At 37.9% G+C, this 25344-nt stretch overlaps 2 protein-coding genes and 2 pseudogenes across 10 annotated transcripts; 2 read left to right on the top strand and 2 right to left on the bottom strand.

The window, feature by feature from the left end:
• Positions 1–1842: 1842 nt before the first annotated feature.
• LOC112176925 lies at positions 1843–3919 on the bottom strand (annotated as a pseudogene).
• Positions 3920–5254: 1335 nt separating this feature from the next.
• Positions 5255–9216, top strand: LOC112177640 (annotated as a pseudogene).
• A 763-nt stretch (positions 9217–9979) lies between these two features.
• Positions 9980–11429, bottom strand: LOC112177641 (receptor-like protein EIX2). 2 transcript variants are annotated; one of them, XM_040511809.1, is made up of 3 exons: positions 10800–11429; positions 10390–10727; positions 9980–10217 (listed from the first exon to the last, which is right to left on the bottom strand). In XM_040511809.1, the coding sequence occupies exons 1-2, from the start codon at positions 11272–11274 to the stop codon at positions 10405–10407; spliced, it is 798 nt and encodes a 265-aa protein (XP_040367743.1). In that variant the 5' UTR covers positions 11275–11429; the 3' UTR covers positions 9980–10217; positions 10390–10404. The 2 variants fall into 2 exon arrangements, with proteins under 2 accessions (XP_040367743.1, XP_040367742.1); XM_040511808.1 differs by having other exon boundaries at positions 10390–11429.
• A 7410-nt stretch (positions 11430–18839) lies between these two features.
• Positions 18840–23327, top strand: LOC112176927. Of its 8 annotated transcripts, none has more exons than XM_040511820.1 (10): positions 18841–19099; positions 19171–19436; positions 20167–20625; positions 20991–21241; positions 21437–21646; positions 21784–21882; positions 22034–22125; positions 22319–22411; positions 22609–22694; positions 22905–23327. In XM_040511820.1, the coding sequence occupies exons 4-8, from the start codon at positions 20993–20995 to the stop codon at positions 22341–22343; spliced, it is 675 nt and encodes a 224-aa protein (XP_040367754.1). In that variant the 5' UTR covers positions 18841–19099; positions 19171–19436; positions 20167–20625; positions 20991–20992; the 3' UTR covers positions 22344–22411; positions 22609–22694; positions 22905–23327. The 8 variants fall into 8 exon arrangements, with proteins under 8 accessions (XP_040367752.1, XP_040367755.1, XP_040367758.1 ...); XM_040511822.1 differs by having other exon boundaries at positions 22968–23327; XM_040511819.1 differs by having other exon boundaries at positions 19171–19203; positions 19300–19436; positions 22609–23327.
• Positions 23328–25344: the final 2017 nt, after the last annotated feature.

The raw sequence follows: 25344 nt of genomic DNA on the forward strand, positions 1-25344 counted from the left end.
TTGGGAAAACACGGTTTTGTCTCGGTTTAGAACTCGAGCACCATAGTGATGGCATTTTGATCCATCAGTCTGCATACACTCAGAAAATCTTAAGGCGCTTTAATGAAGATAAAGCAAAGCCTGTGAGTACTCCCATGATCGGTCGTAGTCTTGAGCTAGGAAAAGATCTATTTTGTCCAAAGGATGAGGACGAAGAGCTATTAGAGGCAGAAGTGCCCTATTTAAGTGCAATAGGCGCATTATTGTACTTAGCTCAATGCACAAGACTAGACATCTCATTCGCAGTGAACTTGTTAGCTAGACATAGCTCTGCGCCTATACGTCGCCATTGGATTGGTGTAAAGATAATCTTTTGATACCTAAGAGGTACGATTGATATGGGCCTATTTTATCCCTACAGAGAGAAGGGGAATGACGGAAGAATGGGATCGGACCCCATTAGGCATGGAGCCACCGTCCACCATGACAAGGTGGCCGGCCATGTTGCCGCCAACGCCGTCATCACCACCAGGGGTGGCCGGCCTCACCCTATTCCCCTTCATCAAACGACAATGATGTCTTAATGGGTTTTGCTGATGCAGGGTACCTCTCTGACCCTCACAAAGGTCGCTCCCAAATGGGTTATGTCTTTACCATGGGAAGCACTGCGATATCTTGGAGGTCTATGAAACAGACCCTTGTTGCTACTTCCTCAAATCATGCAGAGATTATTGCTCTACATGAAGCCGTACGTGAATGTATATGGCTAAGGTCTATAATTAGACATATCTGAGGAAGTTGTGGTTTGAAGTCTACCACAGATGAACCTACATGCATTTATGAGGATAATGCAGCTTATATTGAACAAATGAAGTTAGGTTTCATCAAGGGCGACAACACCAAGCATATATCGCCTAAGTTCTTCTATAATCAGCAACAACAATCACTTCTAAAGATTGAAGTGAATCAAATCCGATCAGAGGATAATGTAGCGGACTTATTCACTAAGTCGCTACCTAAATCCACCTTCGAGAAACATGTGAAGAGCATCGGATTGAGAAAGTTATCCGAACTCCCACGATTGTAGCAATCAGGGGGAGATATCAATATCAGGGGGAGTTATGATGTCTACATGTTCGATCTCGAAGAGTGAATGACGTGTTGTGCTCTTTTTGTCCTTCGACCAGGGTTATTTTTATCCCACAGGGTTTTTGTTACCTGGCAAGGTTTTTAACGAGGCAACGGATGAAGCGTCACCACCAAGTTTGAGCGGCACAAGGGGGAGTGTTGAAGCAATATCGATTTAGTGTGCCTTATCAAACTAGGAGTAGCAATAGGAGAGAAGGTTCTAGATTTCCCAATCCTACACGGATTGGTATTCCTTGTAACATTAGAACTAGTACTTTGTAATCCCTATATATAGGGCTCCTATTCTCAATAATAGGACACACAATTCTCTCATCAATCTCTCTCAATACACATATCCTTAAACAGTTTGATATAAATCTCTAGTTAGTTTTTGTGTTAAGATCCCCCTCCCGTTCTTGGAGCAGCTTCCCCTCCTATGAGCTGCAAGATATTATCTGCCTGCACTTTTTTTTTTTTTTTTCTCACAGATATAGACATAATATTCCTTTGTTTCCAACACTAAGTATATCAGAAAAGGTTTAGTATGAGTCTTCCATTTCCAGTACTAAAGCTATATTGAAACAATAAGCAAAGAAAATAGAGATTAGTGATGATGTATTGGAAGTTGTAGATGCTTCACTAAGAAACATGATTGCATATTACTCGACACACGGGACTAGATTGACAACTATTCTCAAGTCATCTGAACATCCCCTAACCTAGATGAAAACTTGGTTTGAATGAAGATCAACTGACCATTCAGGTAATGGAGACATATACAGGGAATTGTTTAACCATCGTAGGCTTCAGCATCTGATGCCAAGTATGGTTTGCTTATGATTAAGTACTCCTTTCATTCCTCACTCTCTCCCTATTTTTTTTTTCTCACTATATTACAGTAATTAACTATATACTCGGACACACTGTTTGTACATAAAGATGCACTTAAACAAATTTTCTACACAAGAACAGTTTCCTTTTCTTCCTGGACATTCTTCTCTTTGATAAAACGGACAAAAAGGTCGGTGCCAGTGGAGTCGCACTCTGACAGTCTTTCATTCCGGCCACCTTCAGCCATGCCTTTCACAAATTCAACCATGTTCCACCAGTTGTCCCCTTCGAACAATCTCTAATTCAATCTTAGGTATGTGAAAGCACTCAACACATTGCTGGAATCCGATCTGCTTGTGGCCAAAACCTGTCCATATGCACCAGAATCATACCTCTCCAGTGCACTCTCTCCTGCAAGTTCAATTCCAGCACTCTTGGTTGCCATCTTTACTTGCCGGACTAACCCCTCAGGAGAGCAATTCGCATTGTCAGGCTGTTCTCCATCTTTCATTTCCATGCAGGTGAAGTTTAATACAACCCCATGTTAGCTGAACATTTTTGCTGTTGGTATGTAACCATCTCTAAGTCTAGTATTATAGTAGCCAGCAGTTAATTCAGCAGCATGGGATCTTGTTCTGTAGTGCCAATGACTCCCAGCTACCTTTCCAGATAGTTTAGCTTTCCTTGGAGCACTCCTTTTGCAGCTGCCAGGAGTCTATCTCCGTGCCTTAATAGCTTCTCTGACTACCATTCGAGGAAGAACTGTCCATACTCGGTATTCCAGGTTCCATCTCTTTTGAAAAATCCGGTGACATCAGGAAACTGATTGTACCGACCGGAATCATGGGGTCCAGTCCTTCCCCAATCTCTCTTTCCTTGTGCCTCTGCTAATGCTTCCAGTTAAGCTTTCATGTACTGTGACAAAAAAAACCTTGTTTAGAAATAAAATATATACCAATATTCTCTACAATCTTTTAATAGTTTCTTTCTGGGAACACTTGCAAATATATCTTTGTTTAATTGTTTAGCACATCAATTGAAGTTAACATGTTTGTTGCAAGTATCTTGCCACAATAACGTCTCCCAAGTAATCTCTGAATCTGTCTTGGAAGCTCTGCATGTAGTCGGTATAAACCGGGATGGGCGTTCTTCCTCCGAAAACAGGCGATGAATCACACCCCAAGGATATGTACTCAGAATTCCTCCTACCAGATTTGTCTGTGTACACAAGGTCAGGGTTCTTGCTTATCTCTTCAAGCAACCATGGAGGTAGTGGAATACTAAAAATTCACAAAAGTGATTGTTTAGTAAGTAAATCAGCTCATAAAACTACACAATTTCTTTCTAGTCCAAGTAATTATTAATTTCTAGATCTATATCCCGAACCACTATAGAGATTAAGTTTAAACATGTCATACCTGCATGAGTCACCAACATTTCCTCCACACTGATGGAAAGAATACATGACAACTTGAATCTTCAAGCCATGCTTTTGGACCAAGTTCACAAGCTCTGCATACCCTTCCCAATGGTACTTGGAAGGTCCGTCTTTCTCGACCAATCCCCACCAAGCTCTGCATACCCTTCCCAATGGTACTTGGAAGGTCCGTCTTCAAAGCCATCAAACTCGCATTCATTGCTGTTGGCTTGTTCAAATGCCCTCCTTGCGTCACTGTGTCTAGTGGAAGCATCACATACACAGGCACCTTCTTGGAGTAGTTGTTATTGCTGCTATGAGCTATATTTGGGAGTGCGTGAAGCAACTCCCTCGGGAGATCATCAGTGGTGGTGCTCACCCTGATTCTTTCCCGGAAGAGCTGTGCTTCTTGCAGGGAACTCTTTGCCCGGATGCAGCATGATAGCTTGATTTGCGCAAAGCAAACTACATGTCTACATCCGAGGACTCATCGGAGCTCTTCAGGCTTTTGGAGTACTCTTTAAGATTAATGAAAGACGTTCAAGAACGAAGCGTTAACGTCATTTAATTTTCTGTGAGTTTGGCAGAGAGGAGCGAAAATGTGATGAGAATGATGAAGGGTTGTGTGCTTGCTTATAAAAATAAATTCTCTTTTTAAGCAGTGTTTGAAGGAGACAATGTTGGTGGGGTCTTATAACGTTACTTCGTAGAAAATTTAGTCATGGATGTCCGTGAAGTTTGTAAAATCTCAATTGTCCAAATAATTCGATGGTTAGAGCTAGAACCACAACGGTTAGAGCTAGAACCACATCACTTGATACAAGTCTATTGGTGTTTTCATTTTTATACCAGTTACACTGCTGTTAACTCCAAAAAATAAAAAATAAAAATAAAAATTCCGTTCAAAACCTCGTACAGCCGTTCACGATCCTTCATGGGAATACTAATTACCAGATATAGCCATATAGGATCCTCTCCTTGGAACAAATTAAAAGAAGAGAAGGAATGCTAAACCTTTTCTTCCGTTTTGCTTTCATTGAGTCTTCGTCAGTTGATCTCTCACAAACATACTAAAGGGCTAAGGCTATCAGATTTGTATATATTTCCAATAAATTGTTTCAAGTAATTATTACAGGGCCTTCGAAATTCAAATATACCCGCAAGGTTTTTCGTTTATAAAATCTGTCATGGGCGCTTCCCATGTTTTGGAAGTTGTTTCTTGTCATCTATGTTATGACTGAGGTGAAGAATTGCTTGTTCAAGCGCGTCTTATGAAACAACAAAAAAGCTAATGTGGTTGCGGAGAGTGAAGGAATCAACTACCCTATTTTGTTCATCAAGTGATGACTATAGCATTTTCAATTGGTTTTGTATGCGTATACTCAGATCCTAGTCGTTTTTTTGAGAACAGAAAATACAGAGACATCAGGCCAAATGGCCCAAACTCTAACCACCAAACGCCCATTTCCAAGGCTACTTTGAGCATTTGAACCCGAAAATTCCAGTAAAACCTTATAATCCAACCGCCAAGAAGACAGTGTCCTCTTCAACACCGTATCCGAAGGTACTAGACCACGTGTAAAGAATTGCACACCAGCAAATTGACAACAAAAGTAAACCAGAGTTGAACAAAATCGTCCTCGTCCTCGGGAATGACACCATTTACATGGCCGAACACTTAGAGAAGAGATGATTTCTTTTTTTGATGTAGTTAACGGCAATCAAGTGTCAGTTTGAACAAAAAGCCTCAATATAGGTGATGTGGTTCTAAATCTAACCATTAAATGAAATGGAAGATAGAGATTTTACGAACTTCAGGGACTTCACGGCCTTTGCACTTTAGAGTAGTCGGATCATATATTAATCTCTTAACCTATTTCCAAAAAAAAATAATCTCTTAACCTATTTGCGAATAGAATAGAGAACTGTAACAGGCAGGCATGCATCTTTCCCTTCAAATTCAAATCCAAGAAGAAACGAAAGGAGTCAAAATCAGCTCCGGATTTGAGAAACAAAAGCGACTCCTTAACTCCGGTATTAGACCTTGCCTCGAAATCTCTACCTTAACCAAGAAGCATACCAGAATTGTACAAAGAGAAGGAGCAGAATTTGAAGGTTTTCTCACTCCAAGAGCTCAGGGATTCAACCAATGGCTTCAGCAGGTTGCAAAAGCTTGGGGAAGGGGGATTTGGGAGTGTGTATAAAGGAATAATCAAGCCCAAAAATGGCAAGGGTAGTCCAATTTTGGTTGCCATAAAGAAGTTGAATCCACATAGCTTACAGGTTCCAATTCTTATCATCATTAAGGAACTGTAACTGTTTGGTTAATTTTTTCCATTTTTCTGTCTGTTTTTCTTCCACTTGGTTTTTCTCCATCACTACTGTCTACTTAGTCTTGGATGTTGAATGATTGTGATGGTAGCATTGAATGCTATTGTATTCTGATCTGAAAGAATTGTCATATTGGATAGGGAATTAAAGTAGTTTGTTTTTGGGTTGAATTATTCCTAAAGAATAGTTATATATATGTTCATGTTTTGACTATACTTCTAGTAGTGGCCCTGTTCTGCATTTGTTAATAAACATATGGTTTTTAATTGATCAGTACATGTGGTTTGTTTAGTAGATTTATTGGGTCTTTGTGATTTTATATCCATGTTAATATAGCTTGTTGGATTTATAAGAAACACTATTCAATTCTTCAATATAATCCCAAAATACATGTTAGGCACTAGGCATAGTAGAGTGGGGAGGAAAAAGGGGCATGGGGTTACCAACCCATCCTATCATTCCTAATTCCTGGCCAATTGGAGTGGGAATGATATGGAAGTAAATAATCAAATAGAGAATGTGCTCAAGTGAGTAGGACATGAAAAAGATTAAATGTGACATAATGATTTTTCCGTTGAGGTTGAAAGAAATCTGAATGTCTTCTATTGATCAAGTCACAGAAGTTCTGTGGTATACATTTAGTTAACGACCCTACATGCAGTTTTGTGTATGACAAATTTGGACCTTGGAATTAATCTGGTGCTCGAACTCTAGGAGTGTGGAGATAATATCATCATTTGTAGTGTTAGCAAGAACCAATAGGAAAGTGAGTACTAAACTTAGGCGAATGGATTTCATATAGTGTTTCAAAACCATTACTAAAGTGAATTGTAAATAGACTTGTTTCTATTATGCAGCTATCTGTTGTATGACAAGGCTCTTACTAGTTACGAAAGAGAGGGGTTTGCTCTCAAGAACATGAATTGGAACAGATTCTCAAATTTTGTGGAAATAGCATTTTAACTTTGAGAATGGATAAATGTAATGATTTAGCCCTTGAAATGATATTGGTCTGTGTAAAAGATACATCCCATTACTCTTTTAAACTGTTGAGAAAGACTCGCACATTCAACTGAACTCTAAGTTCAAGTTATCCTTTCCTAAACACCCATTTTGGAGGCATTGTGTGCCTCTCTATTATTTTTATCTATTTAGTTGTCAAGCTTATGGTTCTTTGCTGTTTTAATATAGGGTCATAAAGAATGGCTTGCAGAGGTTCAATTTCTTGGTGTGGTAAATCACCCAAATCTGGTAAAGCTTCTAGGATATTGCTCTGTAGATGGAGAAAGAGGGATCCAACGGCTATTGGTATATGAATATATGCCTAATAGGAGCTTAGAGGATCATCTTTTCAACAGGGCTTTGAACCCTCTTCCTTGGATCACGAGGTTACAAATAATGCTTGGTGCTGCTCAAGGATTGGCTTATCTACACGAGGGACTGGAAGTCCAGGTGAATATAGTTTTCATTTATTTGACCTATGTTTGACCATGTATTTCCTTCCAGTTTGTTTAGAATGTAGAACTACCATATCATGTGAGAATGCAACTCATATATGTTATTTTGACCAATGGAATACCAAATCAGTGTGACCTGCTTAGGATAGTGTAGTATTAGAACCACGACTAATGATTGGAATGTAGTAACTATGTATTATACATCTTTTACTTGTCTGCTGCATTTATAGTGGCATCTCTGGTTTTGGAACTTAAATTGTATCTGCTGCTAATATAATTGCCTCCAGTTACATATATTGGTGGACACTGTCACTTCAGTAACTGTCCATTATCTTGATGTATTTTGTTCTCTAAAAGCTTAAGCTGTTGGGACCCTGTGGTTGTGTCACATGGTATAAGAGTTCTTGAGTTCAAAACCATCTAATGAAATTGCACTCTTCTTTGTTGTCTAGTACAATTTGAAATTGAATATAAAACTTGAGAGTAATATAAAAGAAGCATGAATTAAATTATCATTCTGTAATTTCTGTGCGTTAATAGGTATCCCCTGTTTACTTCAACACACTAGTCCCCTAATCTTATTCTTCCATTTTTGTAGCTAGAAGTCAATTACAGGGAACAATTTAAATTCTCGCTACTTAAAAATATACTTTAATGTTAATGTTATAATACTACATCATAGATTTGGTTCAGCTATGATGTAGTATTATAACAAAAGTCAATTTGAGCCTAGTCATCTTGCTTGTGAGCTTAAAACAAAAGTCATCTTCTATCAATATCCAAATGCTGAAGAGTGTATTTAAGGATGGTAGATACTGGCTTACCTCACATGGTAATTCCTTATTTTGTTTGAAGACAAGAATTTTTATATACTTTGTTGAACCTTTTTTGTTGCATTGTTTGAATAGGTGATATATCGAGATTTCAAATCCTCCAACGTGCTCTTGGATGAGGACTTTAAGCCGAAGCTCTCAGACTTCGGGCTTGCTAGAGAAGGGCCAAAGGGTGACCGTACTCATGTATCGACAGCAGTAAGTAGATAATAGATGACTTATTTTACTACTAGCCCAAGTTCTTTTAGAATTCGATGTCAACTTCATTTGGAGGTTGGCAGAATCTTGTTTTAATTGCAATATTGAGAGGACAATTGGTATTAGTTATTATTTACTTTTCTGGTTCTTTGCTTCTATTTAACATTTTCCCTGGTTCATATTGTATTTGCTTTTGTTATCAGGTGGTAGGGACTTATGGATATGCTGCCCCAGAGTATGTCGAAACAGGCCATCTTTCCATCCATAGTGACTTATGGAGTTTTGGTGTGGTGCTGTATGAGATCCTCACTGGGAGGCGTGTCTTAGAAAGACACCGGCCAACAGCGGAGCAGAAGCTTCTTTATTGGGTTAGACAGTACCCTGCAGACAGTAAAAAGTTCAGCATGATAATAGATCCACTCCTAAGAGACCAGTATTCTATTAATGCAGCTCGAAAAATTGCCAAGTTGGCAGATAGCTGCCTGAACAAGAATGCAAAAGACCGGCCAACAATGAATCAGGTGGTAGAGATCTTGAAGCAAGCTATACAAGATTCACAAAAGGGTACCAACTCTGTAAACAACAATTTTGGGGCATCTGGGTCTAAATTGGGTAAAAAGAACCCCAAGTTAAGGTGATATAAGAGAGAAGCCTGTGATCAAACGAAAGCATTATTAATAGTGTCTGCTGTGACTATGTTCTATTTAAATTTTTTAACAGGTTGAAAAGATTGGATAAGTGGAAATGGGAAGTTTTGTGTAAGTTCCAATTTTGCAGACCTCAAATACTTTTAGCCTGCTCTGTTTTTACACCCTTTTTAACTGAAGTTAGGGGTTCTGGTCCAACATGAGGGTGGTTTGATCACTACTGAGAGAGGGTGTGCGTACTACTTGAGGGGGCTCGGGTACAATTGGATGGTTATCATTTCTACCTTCTGTTTTCCTGAGACTGAAGCTATGAAAGTTGGAGCAAAGAATGTAGATAAAGAGGGAGTGAAAAGAATGACAAAAGACACGATCACTCATTAGAAAGGGTAGTTGATTTTATAAGATGTCACTGATCTCTTGGAGCTACAATGTGAGTTTTCTAGTTTACTGGTTAGCGATGTATGAAACCTTGAAGAAACTACTGTACAATATACATCCGTTTTCCAAAATTACCATATTCTGTCACATTGACATATCCATGGTTATCTTACATTAGACATCGTGCATTCTAAACTGAAAGAAGGTAAAAAGAAAACAAAGAGCGAAATGCAGCTACAAAATGAAGAAAGAGGAGGCAAAGACATCTCAAATCGAAAAACCTCCCATATCCTGCCCTCGGGAGTAGGATACTAACTCCTTCCTCCACATAACAGTAGGCTGCAACTTCTAAGATCATCTTATAAAAAGAAAAAAAGACCACACTACAAACATTTATGTAAGTACAAAACAATAAATGATGATCTGCTAGTATTATTAGATAAATCATATCTTTTGTACCATACATGAATTTGAAATAGGCGCATCTCATGAAGACTTTAGTAGTGAAGTGTCAGAGACTCCCAAAATCCTCTGAAGAATCCAAGCTATGCACTATCGTAATAAAATCCTAGGTTTCTGATACCATTAGTTTTTCCTCTGCCACTAGAGATACCAGGATCTTGAGCAGTCGCATATTTCGGGGACTTGAGTGTTAGCTATGATCTGCAAAGTCCAAAATTCCCCATAGATGCAGAGTAATAAAATCTCTGAAGTTTGATTGGAATAGATCAGATTAATTGAAATGCTCTGGAATGGAACAATATATAATTGCAAGTAATTATTTTGAAATCAATCGAGAAAGCTAGGTTTAAATTACAGCCAGAAAGATGGAATAAAAGTGATACCAGCTCATACTACATACAATCCATTATTCACACACATTTCTGAAGAGATAAAAGCATAATAATTATTTCTTGCTGAAAGAGAAAGCAACGACATCTGAAAACCTTCAACATTAACCCTTGAATCTTTCCACTTCCGGGATCATTAGGCTCATTTCCTCGAATTCCAGAATCTCCTAACATCATGTCAAAACAAATGACAGTCAAAAAACAATATTTCTAAAAGATTGAACAAATATTTTGTGTTTCCAAACGATTGTAATACTATAAATTTGAAAGAGTTTCTACAAGTATATCTAGCCAGAAAACATAAACACTAAAAACCAATTATTATGTAGCTTAGTTTACCATTTATCTTTGAAGTCACCTTTGCAGTTTTGCCTTGTACACAACGGTTTTGACATAAATCCAGTCTTTTGCATTGTCCAGGAATCTGAAATAAGCATATCTCCAAGAAGTCTTAAGCAGTAAACTGCCGCAGACCATCCAAAATCCAGTGACGAATCCCAGCACAACACTGATAAAAAATCCCAGGCTTATGAGACCATCATTATCATGTTCTTTGTTATCAATTTCAGTTCCTTCTCCTGGACAACTTTGTGTCAGCGGTGGTCCACAAAGTCCACGATTTCCCATATATTGAGAAGCATTAAAACCCTGAAGTTGGGTGCCTGATGGAATTCTTCCTGACAAGTTATTGTGTGATAAGTCCAAGACACTAAGAAAGTTTAAGCTCGCAAAACTTGAAGGAATTTTACCAGATATCCGGTTTCTTGACAAATCAAGAGATTCCAACATCTTCATGTTACCAAAGTCTTCAGGAAGCTTTCCCGTCAATTTGTTTCTAGACAGGTTCAGAGATTTCAACTCTGTCATACTTGCTATACTTGGCGGAATTTCCCCAATCAAATAGTTGCTTGAAATGTCAATGCTTCTCATACCTATAAGATTGGGAAACTCTCTTTCTATTCCTTTCCACACAAGTTCCACATTTTCACCAACTCCAGTATTAGTAGGCAACGAGGTTATGTTATTGAAGCAATGTGGCAAGCCTCCTGAAATACTGTTGTGAGAGAGGTCCAAAACATGAATGGCAGCTAGACTGCACAGGGAGAAGGGTATGATTCCATTGAACTCATTGGACCGTAAGCGTAGAATCACCAAGTTTTTTAGGCTTTGGTCAATCCATGTTGGTATCTTTCCAGACAAGTTATTGTTGCCAAGGTCAACCATCAATAATCCGGTACAGTTCTCTAAAGAAGGCAATTCTCCTGAAAAGTTGTTATCATGTAACCGCAATATCCCAATTCCCTGTAGACTGCCTAACGAGCTTGGTATTTTTCCAGATAATTTATTCTTTCCCAAATTCAATAGATACAAACTTTGAAATTGCATCCAACAATTAGGAGCCTCCCCAGACAATAGGTTCTTAGAAATGTCAAGATACATCCAATATGGAGACTGCGTTGCACATAAGGAAGACAAATGTCCTGAAAACCTATTATTCGAGAGATACAGCCTTTGTAGCATAGGAGAAAATGATGGCAATGCGCCAGAAAATAGATTAGAAGACAAGTTGAGAGTAAACAAGCTTGTTGATGATAGATTCGGCAGTTTTCCTGATAGTCCAGCATTAGAGAGATAAAGATCAGTAAGATCTGTCTGCGTTAGAATCCACTTGGGAAAAGCTGGTCCCATCTTGCAAGAGGACATATCTAACCTCAAAAGCTGAAATGGTGGATTCCAATCAGAGCTCAGGTTGATAGAGAAACGATTACCAGAAAGACTCAAATACTGTAAACGAGAGAGGTTCAAAAAGTGGGCTTCTGTTATGACACCACTCAAAGAATTCCCTCTGAGATACAAGCTTTCAAGGCTAGAGAGTTGCCCGACACTCTTGGGTACAGACCCATTTAGTTGATTATTTGAAAGATATAACTTTCTTAACTTTAAAAAACGTTTCAAATCTGGCAATGATCCCCAAAATTGGTTAAAACCCAAGTCCACGGTCTCAAGTGTGTTCTCAGCACAAGACAAGGTTTTAACAGAGTCCTCAAAGTTTTCAGACAATTGGTTTGACCATAAGGTCAACGACTCTAAGCTGCATAAGTTTTGAATGCCTTTTGGTATCCCACCTTCAAGTTTATTCCAAGACAGATCAATATGGACAAAGTTGCTGCTGACATTGGCTATCCAATAAAATATTGAAGAATTAAGAGAGTTCCCAGAGAGGTCAAGGAGTTGAAGAGAGGTGGAAGAATTAATAAAGGAAAGTGATCTTAGATTGACATCAGGAAGCTCACACCAAGATAACTGAAGCTCGGTCAGCGAAGTGAGCTTGCTTAAAGATTGTGGCCAATTCACAACCTTTGACAAATCTAGATATGACATGTTCAGGTATCTCAAGGAAGAAAGATGAGATAACCACTCAAGATTTTCAGGACTAACAACTTGGTTATGGTAAAGATCAAGAGTGTGCAAATTAGAGAGGTTTCCAAGTTGGGGAGGAATAGGTCCACTGAAATTAGCATCTGCAAGTTTGAGTTCTTTCAGTTGACTCAGAGAGCCAATGAACTTGGGAATGATCATTCCTCCAAAATCATTATAACTGAGGTCCAAGTAATTTAGATATCGCAATTCAAGTAGTGAAGGACTAATTTCACCTCTCCGTTTAATGGAATGGTAATAACTATAAGAGAGATCAAGAGTGATGACATGACCTGTTTGGTTGTTGCATGCTATTCCTCTCCACTTGCAGCAATCTTTCTCACTTTCCAAGAGTCAAGAGCACTGGACTCATCCACAAGGCCTTGTTTGAACTGGAGAAGAGCATGCCTTTCACTCTCCAAGCACATGATGTTGTTGGAGCTTCCAACACTTGAACAACAAATAGCAGAGGCAATGGCCAGGCACACAAGCCCAACCAAACCAGAATGCATAGACCCACCACTCATTATACTGAAAAACATGATTATGAAGATGATATGCAACCTGTAAAGTGAAGTATATATAGTTGAAGCAAAAGGACTTTGGAAACTACATATGTACAATCGTGGAAACAGCAATGGAGTTGCTTCATTGACTGACTTGATCGGCATAATTTGGAAATTGGGTTTTTCCTTCGTCGATTATCACGTGGTTTTGTACAATCATTCTATGTTTCTCTCCTTTCTGATTATCACGTGGTTTTGTACTTAGGCTGGGCCCTCAACTGGACCCCAAGACTCTCTTCTCTTGTAAAATTGAGAAATTTGTAAAATTCGTGAAAATGGAGAAAGCTTTCACTCTGGTTCAGACAGTTGCAGTGGCAACAGTCTTCTACGTTTCCTGCTGGTACTTGCTTACTTTCTCTCAATTCCATTCTTTTCAAAACATATACCCGGCTCGTCATACATCTACTTGTTTGCTGCATTTATAGTGACATCTCTGGTTTTGGAATTAAAATTGTATGTGTTACTAATATAATTACCTTCAGTTACATACCTTGGTGGACACTGTCACTTCGGTAACTGTCCATTATCTTGATGTATTCTGTACTCTAAAAGCTTTAGCTGTTGGGACCCTGTGGTTGTGTCACATGGTATAAGAGTTCTTGAGTTCAAAACCTTCAAATGCCATTGCACTCTTCTTTGCTGTCTAGTACAAAGCGAAATTGGACATAAAACTTGAGAGTAATATAAAAGAAGCATGAACTAAATTATCATTCTGTAAGTTCTGTGCCTTAATAAGTAACCCCTGTTTACTTCAACACACCAGTCCCCTGATCTTGTTCTTCCATTTCTGTAGCTGAAAGTCAATTAAGGGGAAAAATCAAAATTCTTACTACTTAAAAATGCTTTCTTGTGCTTTAATGTTAATGTTATAATACTACATCATAGACTTGGTCAGCTCTTCTTGTCAGCTAGAACAAAAGTCATCTTCTGTTTTTGCTTCTGGCCATCAATATCCAAATGCTGAAGAGTGTATTAAAGACCGGCCAACAATGAATCAGGTAGTAGAGATGTTGAAGCAAGCTACACAAGATACAAAAGGGTACCAACTCTGTAAATAACAATTTTGGGGCATCTGGGTCTAAATTGGCTAAAAAGAACCCCAAGTTGAGGTGATATAATAGAGAAGCCTGTGATCAAACGAAAGCATTATCAGTAGTGTCTGCTGTGACTGTGTTCTATTTAAATATTTTAACAGGTTGAAGTGACAACTATATATTGCTAATACTCCTACAATTGGATCAAATAACGCGTCATTCTTTTTTCACTTGCTTATGTCTTCTTCTGTTTTTTTTTTTTTGTTTGGATCAAGTTTTGCTTGCTTTTGTCAAATTTCAATAAAGCAGTCAGACATTTAGGCTTGATGTATCGACATTTTAAATCCTCTAACGTGCTTTTGGATGAGGACTTTAAGCTGAATCTTCTATATTGGGTTAGGCAGTTCTCCTGCAGAGAGTAAAAAAATCAGCATGATACTAGATCCACTCCTGATCGAGTCTATCGATCCTCTCCTGTTCAACAACCATATATTGTGTGTTTCATATGATTACCGCTTCACTCATACTATAAATTAGAATATCTTTCTAATTGCAAGTCCTGTCAAACACCACAAATAAAGAAACAAACTTGTGTAACTTATTTTACTTTGCCATTTATCTCTGACGTCTCCCCTGCACTACTCTTGCCTTGTACTCGGCCGTTCATATCAAATCTTATGCTGGAGGCCTGGAGCTCCCAACTCTTGAACAACTAATTGCAGAGGTAACGAGCAAGCATAGAAGCCCAACCAACACTTGCTACTCATAATGTAAATATAGTCTCTGCATTTGATAATGAATAAAGCGACAGAAAGATCTCTACAATCTAGCTATAAATAGCTACATTGTGTGTTGTGTGGACTTGAATGCTGAAAAGTTACAAATACTAAAGTGAATGTATGAAATCAATAAAATAGATTCATCACTGACCCTGCAAGCTCGGACGAGTAACTGTAGAGAGCTCAGAAGATACTAAACAAGGCTTCGCTTGCACAAGTAAAACCTCAAACAGCTGGTCTGCATTTTTACTATTGAACTTCAAATCTGTTTTTGGCATTAGAATAAAAGTTCTGCCACAGAAAATGAACACAAAATTCAAACAGATACTTTTTGAATGAAAACAATTTGTGCATTTTTACTGCGTTTCACCCTGATTGAGCTTTGGGATTGATTAAGAAACACGAGAGAATATACATCTTCATGTCAAGGACTCAAAACATATACCCGAAAGAATATACATCTTCGACCAAGTTTGTCCCATCTTAGTGTCTTCTACTTAAAATCTTCCATATACAATATGTATTCAATCAATAATTGGAAAAAATTAAAATCTTCAAACATATTTAATTGAACAACCAAATAAGCAAGCATAGAAGCATATCATATAGAAGTCCATGTATGACTCACTCATAAAATAGTCGAGAATCTGGCAGGTGCTATCACAGACTTTGAAGGTTTCATAGCCTTTAAACATATACGATCACGATGTTGTAGAATGTAGCAGCACAGTACTTATCAAAATGAAATATACTGCCAGCTAGAACCAATTGCACTTGACCCTATATGGAACCAGTTTATGAACTTATCTTCTTTGTTTTGCATTTCATCAAACACATTGTGGGCATACTTCACAGTTCACAATGGTCAAAACGCAATATCTTCAGAGGATGAACAACCATTCTCCTTTTTCCTAACTTTTATCTTCAGAGGATGAACAACCATTCTCCTTTTTCCTAACTTTTGTGATATACTATGTCATGTATATGCAAGGAGATATTACAGAGGAGACTTCAAAGATAAATGGTGACGTGATAACCGAAAGCCACCGTTTTGACAAAAGCTAGTCTCAAAGATAAATGGTAAACTGCCACCCACTGACTCCGTTTGGACAAATGTCGTGTAGTATAGAAGAAGGAGAAGAACCTCCTCTAAACTAAAATCCAAGATTTAAATTTTACCGAAGGTGAAACTAACTAAAGGAATGAATGATTAATTATAATGACCTGCTCAATAATGACATCGAGTTTTTGTTTTTTCAAATTGCAGCTATTCAAATTAGCTATCATCCATCAATTATACAAATGTCTCAATGAAGAAAAAAAAAGCATAATATCATCAGGGCTTGTATCAGCCCATATTACATTTCTCAAGAGAAACAACCATAATATTTATTTCTTGCTGAAAGAGAAAGCAAAGACATCTAAAAACCTTCCACATTAAGCCTTGAAATTCCAGTTCTGGGGTAATTAAGCTCATTGCCCAGAATGCGCGCCAGCAGCCCCTACGATTTATCTTTGAAGCCTCCTCTGCATTTTTGCTTTGTAGACAGCAGCTTTGACATAAATCCAATCTTTTGCATTGTCCAGGAATTTGAAATAAGCATATCTCCAAGAACTCTTAAGCAATAAACTGCCGCAGACTATCCAAAACCCAGTGATGAATCCCAACACTGTACTGATGAAGAATCCCAAGCTTATGAGACCATCATTTTCGTGTTCCCTGTTATGATCATCTTCAGTTGTTGCATCTCCAGGGCAATTTGGTGAGAGTGGTGGTCCGCAGAGTCCAAGATTTCCCATATATTTAGAAGCATCGAAACTCTGAAGTTGGGTGCTTGCTGGAATTCTTCCAGACAATTGGTTGTATGACAAGTCCAAGACTCCAAGAAAATTCAAACTCGAAAAACTGGAGGAATTTGACCAGATATCTGGTTTCTTGACAAATCAAGAGATTCTAACTTCTTCATGTTACCGAAGTTCTCAGGAAGCTTTCCTGTAAATTTGTTTCTTGAGAAGTTTAGAGAAATCAAGTTTTGCATACTAGTGATGCTTTCCGGAATTTCCCCAACCAAAGAATTGCTTGAAATGTCAATGCTTCTCAAATGCCAAATATTGTTCCCGAACTCAATCTCTATTCCTTTCCACACGAGTTCTACAACCATATAAGCATAAAGAAAATCATCAGCCAAAGCCGTTATGTTATTGAAGCAATGTGGTAATGCTCCTGAAATATTGTTGTGAGAGAGGTCCAAAACATGAATGGTGGCTAGACTGCACAGGGAGAAGGGTATGATTCCATTGAACTCATTGGACCGTAAGCGTAAAATCAATGAATTAAAAGGCGTGCCTCAAGGCTCGCCTGAGGCTCAAAAGGCGGAAATCAGCCCTTAAATTGAGTGAGTTTCGGTTGTAAGGCGATGAGGCTTCAAAGGCGTCGACCAAGGCGTGAAAGGCGAACCAGAGGCGCAGGCGCAGTAAAAATTTTTTTTTCAAAACCCAAAGACGCCGGTTTAGGCTTTGTGTTTTAAGCATTGTCTAGGTCGCGAGAAATAGCAGAACAGAGTTCCAGAACAGATTTCAGCCTTTGCACTTCCAAAACGCAGCAAATTCGAACCTAACCCAGAAAAATGATAAAAATATCTTAGAACCCATTAGTTTTCTCAAGAATTTGACATTAAGGGAGATTCTTTTCTCACTTGGAATTTGAGTTGGAGACTTGGAGCAACTGAGCAAGAGATTTGGATTATGGGAGTTTGATTGGCAGCAAAAGATTTGAAGGTATGATATGAATTTGATTTTCGCACTTTGAATGAGTGATTCAAGGCTTAGGCTCTGCTTTTCAAAGGCTTTGTGAATATGTGATTGTTGATTGTTACAACTGAGTATTTCTGTTGCTTAATTCAATCAAATTGGCCATAGATGAATGTTTTGGTTTTTGCTTTTCATTATTTTACAGATTGCAGTAAAAGAAATTGATTCAGAAGTTCTATATCATTGACTCCTTACCCAGATTTTGTTTGATAGTCTTCAAATTTGCTGTCCAGATTTCATTTGAGAGTCTTCATATTTGAATGAGTGATTGGATTATGAAATTTTGAATCCCATTATCAAACTTTGAATAGGATTATGAAACTTTGAATATGCTGCCCAGATTTTGTTTGATTGGAATCATAGAATTATAAAACTTTGATTAAATGATTCAACTAGTTAGGCACTGATTTGATGGAGGCTTGGAGCTGAACCTTTGATTGATATACTTAATAGGCTTAAACTAGTTTGTTTAATTGATATGCTGCCCAGAATATAATCAATTTTTTTTAATTCCTGGCAGTTTGCAATGATTTTATGTTTTAGCAATTTTACAGTCTATGTAATTGGTAGGATGCTATTGATAGAAAAGCTAGAATTCATATGGAAATATAGAACACTACTACAAAAAGTTAATCACACAACACTTATCACACAATGGAACATAAATCATCTGTTGTGTGTTTAAGTAAGCTTTATTGCACAACGGTACTTGTTATATTCTGTTGTGTGAATGCCAACAAAGTGAAAACTTTTTTATCAGAACTACATTACACAACGGAAATGAAGTAATGTCTGTCGTCTGAGTCTTAAAAAATTTAGCGGCAGATTTTCCTCCACTTTGGAGTCTTGGTTGGCTCTTGAAACACTGAAATTTGGGCTACTAGGACAACGGGTTATACTATTTCCGTTGTGTGATTGAAAAACCAGTAATCAAAATTTGAGAAAACTTGCTTGAATATCTTCCCCTAGATAGGCCTAGTGCAAGCTGTTGTAATTGTACAACAGATTTAAGATTTTCTGTTGTGTGAAGATGGAATTGGGCGGCAACATTTTGAGCCAAAACACTGAAGGCGCCATGTTTCCCTCCATGATTTGATATTTTGATTTTAGTGCTGCACTTAGACGACAGTTGGTGAGATTTCTGTTGTGTGAATAACTTGAAAAATTTTTAGTTAGGTTTAATTGCCACATCGTGTCCAAAAGAAAAAAACACAGCCCTCCTCTCAACACTTGACGCCCAGCTCTCTCTCGACCTTAAACCTAGAAACCCATGCCATCTCTTACAAACCCATCCCTTTCGAATGGCTTCAATCTCATAGGAGCCTCTTCCTCCGCTTTCTCACCTTCACCCTCTTCTCTCTCGCTGTCACCGTCCTCAACAGCCTTGGTTTTTCTCCACCTCCCACTCTGTCTCTCTCTCCCTTCCGTCGTCAAAGCTTCCGTAAGTCTTTCTCGATCTCAGCCAATATGATTATGATTATGCTTGTGAAGTTAATTTCTTCGTTTAATTAGGTTGGATGGCTGAGCTTCCTTTAGTCGGAAACGGTGAGAATCTATTCAAATTGTTATGGGTTTGAGTGTTTGAGTCACCTCTCAATTGAAGGTGAAGAAACCTCCCCCCTAAAGCGCTCCAAGTTTCAGAAATTCCTTGACAACTTCTGCAAAGCAAGTGATTGCTTCAGCGCAATCCGACTGATTCTTCTGAACCTCGATCGGGAGCGCGGTAGCTATGGCCTTAAGGAGTCGGTGCTGGCAATTTCGCCCTCGTCGCCGCCAAGGTTAGTTAAGGTTTTTGCCAATTTTCTTTATTATTTTGCTGAGTGGATCTTGCTTCATTTTCATGAAGAAAGGGAGATTTTGTATATCACTGTTTCTTCTGTATACTATATTCAAATGCTAAACTTATCTATCAATATTGCAGAAGCAGCTGGAATGTCATTGCCTGATAATCTTTCTGTTGTTGGAGTTCTCCATCAACCCAGTTCTCAGGGAAACAGGCATGACAAATCCTTATGAAAACAGTGTCGAGATTTTTCTATATAACCAATGCGCTAGGCTGTCACATGTTTTTCTACTATTGCAAACTTAGTTTCTTGTTGAGATTATATTAATGCTTCTAATCCAAAAGCAAATTGACAGGCTGAACTGGAGGGGCAAGAACATGAGGGGTTCAGCCTTTTAGGCATATAGTTTATAAATTGAATATTCTTTTAGTGATTATCAGAGTCGATATGGCCTCCTTTTAATTTAGGGCCTAAGCTTGATGCATCACTATTTCCCTCAGTTGAAAAAATATGTTTGCACACACACACTTGTGCCCAAACAAACACATTGACACATGAGCATGTACACACATATAAATTTATGTGTATAGATACTGTCATGTACATTTTCTTATTCACATCAACTACAATACTAATCCATAGATGAAACAAGATGCTGCAGTTTCATATGTAGTTGGGTTATTTGTTCTAGTTAGCACATTTAGAAAATTATGTCCTTTTGCAGACTGCTGATTGCATATGAGAATGGTCTGATTGTTCTCGGGATGCTTTAGAAGATCAAGTTGTGCTTGTAAGAGGTTCCAAGGACCTGCAAGTGAAGGAAGAAACAGTCCATAATTCTTTTGAAGGCACAAGAACTGAGCTGACTGATGCTACATCAGGCAGCAAACAGGTGGAGAAAGAGATAAGCTCTCTTTGTTGGGTATGCGATAATGGGTCAAGTCTTGCTGTTGGCTATGTAGATGGTGATATAATGTTTTGGGATATATCAACTGCTGAGTCTACCAAGGATCATAGATCTAAAAAATTAGCTAACAATGTTGCGAAGCTAGAGTTATCATCAGATGACAAGAGACTCCTTGTCATAGTTTTACACTGGTCTGCAAATAGGTTAAGTCATCATCCTAGGGGCCAACTCTTTGTTTATGGAGGTGAAGGAATTGGGTCTGAAGAAGTTCTCACGGTATGATTTCAACTCAATTGATCTTGTTTTGTACTTTGTTGTTAGTTCTGTTACTTATATCTATGTTCCTGTGATACTCAATATTACTGTTAGAGGTACTGGTAATAGTATTTGTTAAAGATAGATTCATTTCAGCCCTTGATAATAGCAGTTAAGAATTCATGTAAAGCATTTCGCCCTGGAGACTTGTATAATTAACTCTGCATGTCTGCTCCTGGATCTAGATATTTCATTTGTCTTCTCTAATTCAACTTTGCAATAATTTCTCTCTAAATCACAGGTTCTGAGCGTGGATTGGTCTTTAGGAATAGAAATTCTGAAATGCATAGGTCGTGTGGACCTTACACTTGTTGGTTCATTTGCAGATATGGTTTTACTTCCAGCTACTGGTGCAATGGAGAATGGTGACACATTGCTTTTCACTTTGACAAATCAGGGACAACTGCATGTCTATGACAAGGCTTGCTGGTCTGCCTTAATGTCTCACCAAAAGAAAAGGATTGATGGGACTGCAGTGCAGTATCCTATGTTTATACCTACTACTAAACCGTGTATGACAGTGGTAAAGCTTGCTTTGGTGGATAGAGATGGGAAATACTCCTCAGCTCTGTCCAAGGTAGTGTTCTTTTGTGACACAATAAACTCTAGTTACATTGCATCTTGGTACTATCATCAACCATCACTTAGGTTTTCTATAATAATGAGATTGTCTCGGCTGAAAAACTTCACGAAGCATATAGAAGGAGAATTCAAGTATTCTTCCTCTTCCCTGTCTCTTCCTTTGTTGATTTTGTGTCTTTTGGTCATTAAGGAAGTTTTAGTTGACAAGTCTAATGCGAAACACACTTTGAAGAAGGGGGGTGCAAAGTGGCCTTTGACTGGTGGTGTTCCCAGCCAACTTTCTGATGCTGAAAATTTTTATGTCGAGAGACTATATGTAGCAGGATATCAAGATGGATCTGTTCCAATATGGGATGCCACCTATCCAACTCCGTCGCTTATATATGCTATAGGTCCTGAGGTTGGTATGCTTTCAAAACTTTTGTCAAGTCTACACAAACAATTTTTATGTTATCAAAATCATTATTTTCATTTGACAGTGTACTCGAGACTAAATTTCATAAAGTCATTTTTTTTCTTGTTTTTTATGGATGGAAGGTAAAAGGTATCAGATCTACAGGTGCAAATGGAACAGTCTCAGCATTGGAATTGTGTTCTCTTACTTTAAAATTAGCTATTGGTGATGTGTGTGGTCTGGTAAGAGTCGGTTGACCTTGTGGTCTGGTACATTGTTTTCAGCATTAGTGACTCAAAGTCTTTGAGTGTGATTGGAGTTTGGTGCATAGTTTTGTTATTTGGTTCTCTTGGTTTTAATGTTTATGTTTTGCATTTGTTATTTGTGATCAAGGTGCCGCAACGGAGACAGGGACTTAGTTCAGGTGGACTAATGATTAAGGAGTTGAATGACTTGCTTGATCGTTTGGCATCAGGTGAAAATAGGTATGTTGCTTTTGTCCTAGTTCTTAATGCTTAATGAGATGCACCTTATTGCTAATATTTTCTTCATATGTGTTATAAATGTCTAATTGAAGTACCTTACGGAGAAGATTTCTTCATTATATTTTGGTGTATTGTTTGTTTTTCAAAATGCTTAAATGAACAAACTAAGTATGGGTCTGTATATTAATTGCAGGGCATTGAAGTTGGAAAAGCTGTGATCCCGCTGCTGGCTCTGAGAGTTGGTGATGCAACTAATGCATGTAAACGAAGTACATTACTTCTCAAGGTAGAGGCCTCTTATCTGAATACACAAGTCTAGCTCAAAATTTATTCGTCTGAAGTCTTTATCTTGGGGATGTTATATTCTGAACGACATCCTTTAGTTGTCAATACAAATTTTTAGCACACTAATCTGTAAATTTACGTTTGCAATATGTCAGGACTACTCCGGTAGTAATTTTTTTCCCGTTTGCATTATGTCAGGACTACTCCGGTAGAAATTAAAGGATGATCATCTTTTCAAAGATGTGCTGAATACATGAAAATTTGGGCTGTTCTCCAACCTACCTGTGACTCTCTGAGATTTATTCCTCCTTTTTTTATGATTTTTAATGATTGCTTGCTTTTAAACTTGAAGTCCATTACTGTTCTAGATTTCGGGTAATGCTGTTCATGTGAAAGCCTAGGATATTTTGCGGATAAGGTTATGGTTACTATGAAACCAATGAGATTGTGAATCCAACATATTTTAGTTGTTAATTTCTTTGGTAACCTGCTAGGTACTCACTCAGAACTTGTGTTCAACAGCAGCAAGCAATTAATGTCATTTTGAATGCGTTTAGGACTTGTTGAAGAATGTTTCAATCAGCCAGAATCTTGAATGTGTTCAAAGGGTAAGGTCATTGGGTGAGCAGAACTGGAGTCAATACTAGAGCTTCTGCAGGGTCCTTGTCGATCATGTATAGGATCGATGGCTTAAGAGATCGAAAGACTGCTTATCATCTTTGCCTACAAGAGAGCTTCTGCAAGAACAAATGAAGGTGCATTAAAGAAAAGCAGTCGTAATCTATGTAGTTTAGGTCTTCCTAGCTAGAACATTTTACAAGTACAGACTCAATCTCTGTTGTCCTAGCTTGAATTATAAGGATTGTAGTACTGTTTCTATGGTCATATATTGAATATTATTTCTGGAAAAACGTTTATATGGATATTCTTCTTGTTGTCCAAATTTCATTCATACAACACAATACAAAACAATGTGTTGTATGACTGTAAAAGAATTCAAAATTAAGGCTTTTCCCACAACAGTTATTGGTCGTTAGCCAATTTGATTACGATATTCACACCACAGTTAAAACAAATATAATTGTTGTGTGAACTAACAACCAACAACAAAAGCAAACAAAATTCTGTTATGTGAGATTCATAACACACAACAGAAATAAATCATCTCTGTTGTCTGAGTGATCAACAGACAAGAGAAATAATTTTACTTTGGTTGTGTGTCACATATCTCAGACAACAAAGAATGAGTTATATCTGTTGTGTGTTATTAATCTCAGACAACAAAGAATGAGTTATATCTGTTGTGTGTTATATATATCAGACAACAAAGAATGAGTAAAATCTGTTGTATGTTATGAACCTCAGACAACAAAGAATGACTTATATCTGTTGTGTGTTATGAATCTCTGACAACAGCAACATTTCTTTCTGTTGTCTGAATGTACCGAGTCATCCCCGCGCATGCCATGCCAGGTACATGCCTGCGCAGAATTCACACAACGGAAATATGTTTTCTGTTGAGCAAACTGTTATCACACAACGGTGGAATCACCGTTGTCTGATTTTTCAATCACACAACACTCACTTAGACCACGGTGAGCTTGGTCATCAGACAACAGAAATCCACCGTCGTCTGATGACTTTTTTGTAGTAGTGGAAAGAATAAGACTTTGATGGAAAACGTTGTATATTCATTCGCAACTAAAGTGTTCATCTTTACAATGGTATTGATACCCTGGTTTGAAGCTAGGCTATATAGGTGTATGGAGATTGAAACTCTAGTACAAATCCTGAGAGATCATGAGGCATTATGTAGTGAAGGTTTATTTTTGTATGGCTTATATCACAATCACGCTTGTGAGCTGGGTGCAGCAAAGCTGCAGTCTTGACATGCGCATGACTTGGTTAAGACTGATTCATTTGTCTAGTTATCCTCTACAATGCTTGTCTGTTTGGCTGCTTTTCTGATAGGATTGCAGGAGTGTTTAGTTCAGACATATATCAGTTTCCAGTCTTGTGTTAGGCTTGTGATTAGTTTTCAATCCTAAATTAGGATCGATATCACATTCCAATCCTACAGTCTTAATAGCTATTTGTAATGCAGGTAACAATGAGTTCTACTAGTGGGATAACAAAGAAAGATCACGAGTGAATGACAATAGATAATATTTTTTTGGATACTCTTAATGTGGTATATATAAGAGTAATAATTACATGAATATATCTCATTTATACGTAAGGCTTACGCCTTACGCCTCAAGGCGAACGCCTTCTTGAGGCTCTCCCGAAAACGCCTCGGCCTATACCTCAGCGTTTTAAAACATTGCGTAAAATCACCAAGTTTGTTAGACTTTGGCCAATCCATATTGGTATCTTTCCCGACAGGTTATTGTTGCCAAGGTCAACCATCAATAACTTGCACTACACCAATAATGGCATCAGACAACTGCGCACATTTTAACTGTCGTATGAATTTATTAGACAACAGCAAGAAGTATTCTATTGTGTATGATTCAATCATACAACAGTTATTGTAAAATAGGTGTGATGTTGTCCGCATTTTTTAAAGGGACAACAGATTTTCAGATTGCTGTTGTCCAAATAGCTAGTGTTAGACAGCATAATAATTGTTGATGTTGTTTCATTGTTATTCAGACAATGGTTGAAATTTGATGTCGTCAGAATAAATCTATTCAGACAACTCTTTTTACATTGCTATTGTGTAATTTATTATCAGACAATCACTATATTTTGATGTTGTCTGACTTGTTTGGTTCAGACAACAGTCATTTATTGCTGTTTTATTCTGTTGTGCAAAATTCCTTTAAACAAATGGATTCCGACAACAGTTATTTGTTGCTTTTATAGTTTGTTGTGAGACTCTTTTTCAGACAATGAATGTGAATTTATGTTGTGTGAGTTTTCACACTTGAC

Source organism: Rosa chinensis, chromosome 7, assembly GCF_002994745.2.
Source record: "Rosa chinensis cultivar Old Blush chromosome 7, RchiOBHm-V2, whole genome shotgun sequence".
In the NCBI taxonomy this organism is placed as follows: domain Eukaryota; kingdom Viridiplantae; phylum Streptophyta; class Magnoliopsida; order Rosales; family Rosaceae; genus Rosa; species Rosa chinensis.

Coding starts and splice junctions, on each gene's coding strand:
- LOC112177641 (XM_040511808.1), bottom strand. CDS start 11,274: ATGGTTGACCTTGGCAACAATAACTTGTCTGGAAAGATACCAACATGG.
- LOC112176927 (XM_040511818.1), top strand. CDS start 20,993: ATGGTTTTACTTCCAGCTACTGGTGCAATGGAGAATGGTGACACATTG. Junction 21,242..21,436: donor ACTCCTCAGCTCTGTCCAAG/GTAGTGTTCTTT, acceptor TTGGTCATTAAG/GAAGTTTTAGTTGACAAGTC. Junction 21,883..22,033: donor TTGGTGATGTGTGTGGTCTG/GTAAGAGTCGGT, acceptor TTTGTGATCAAG/GTGCCGCAACGGAGACAGGG.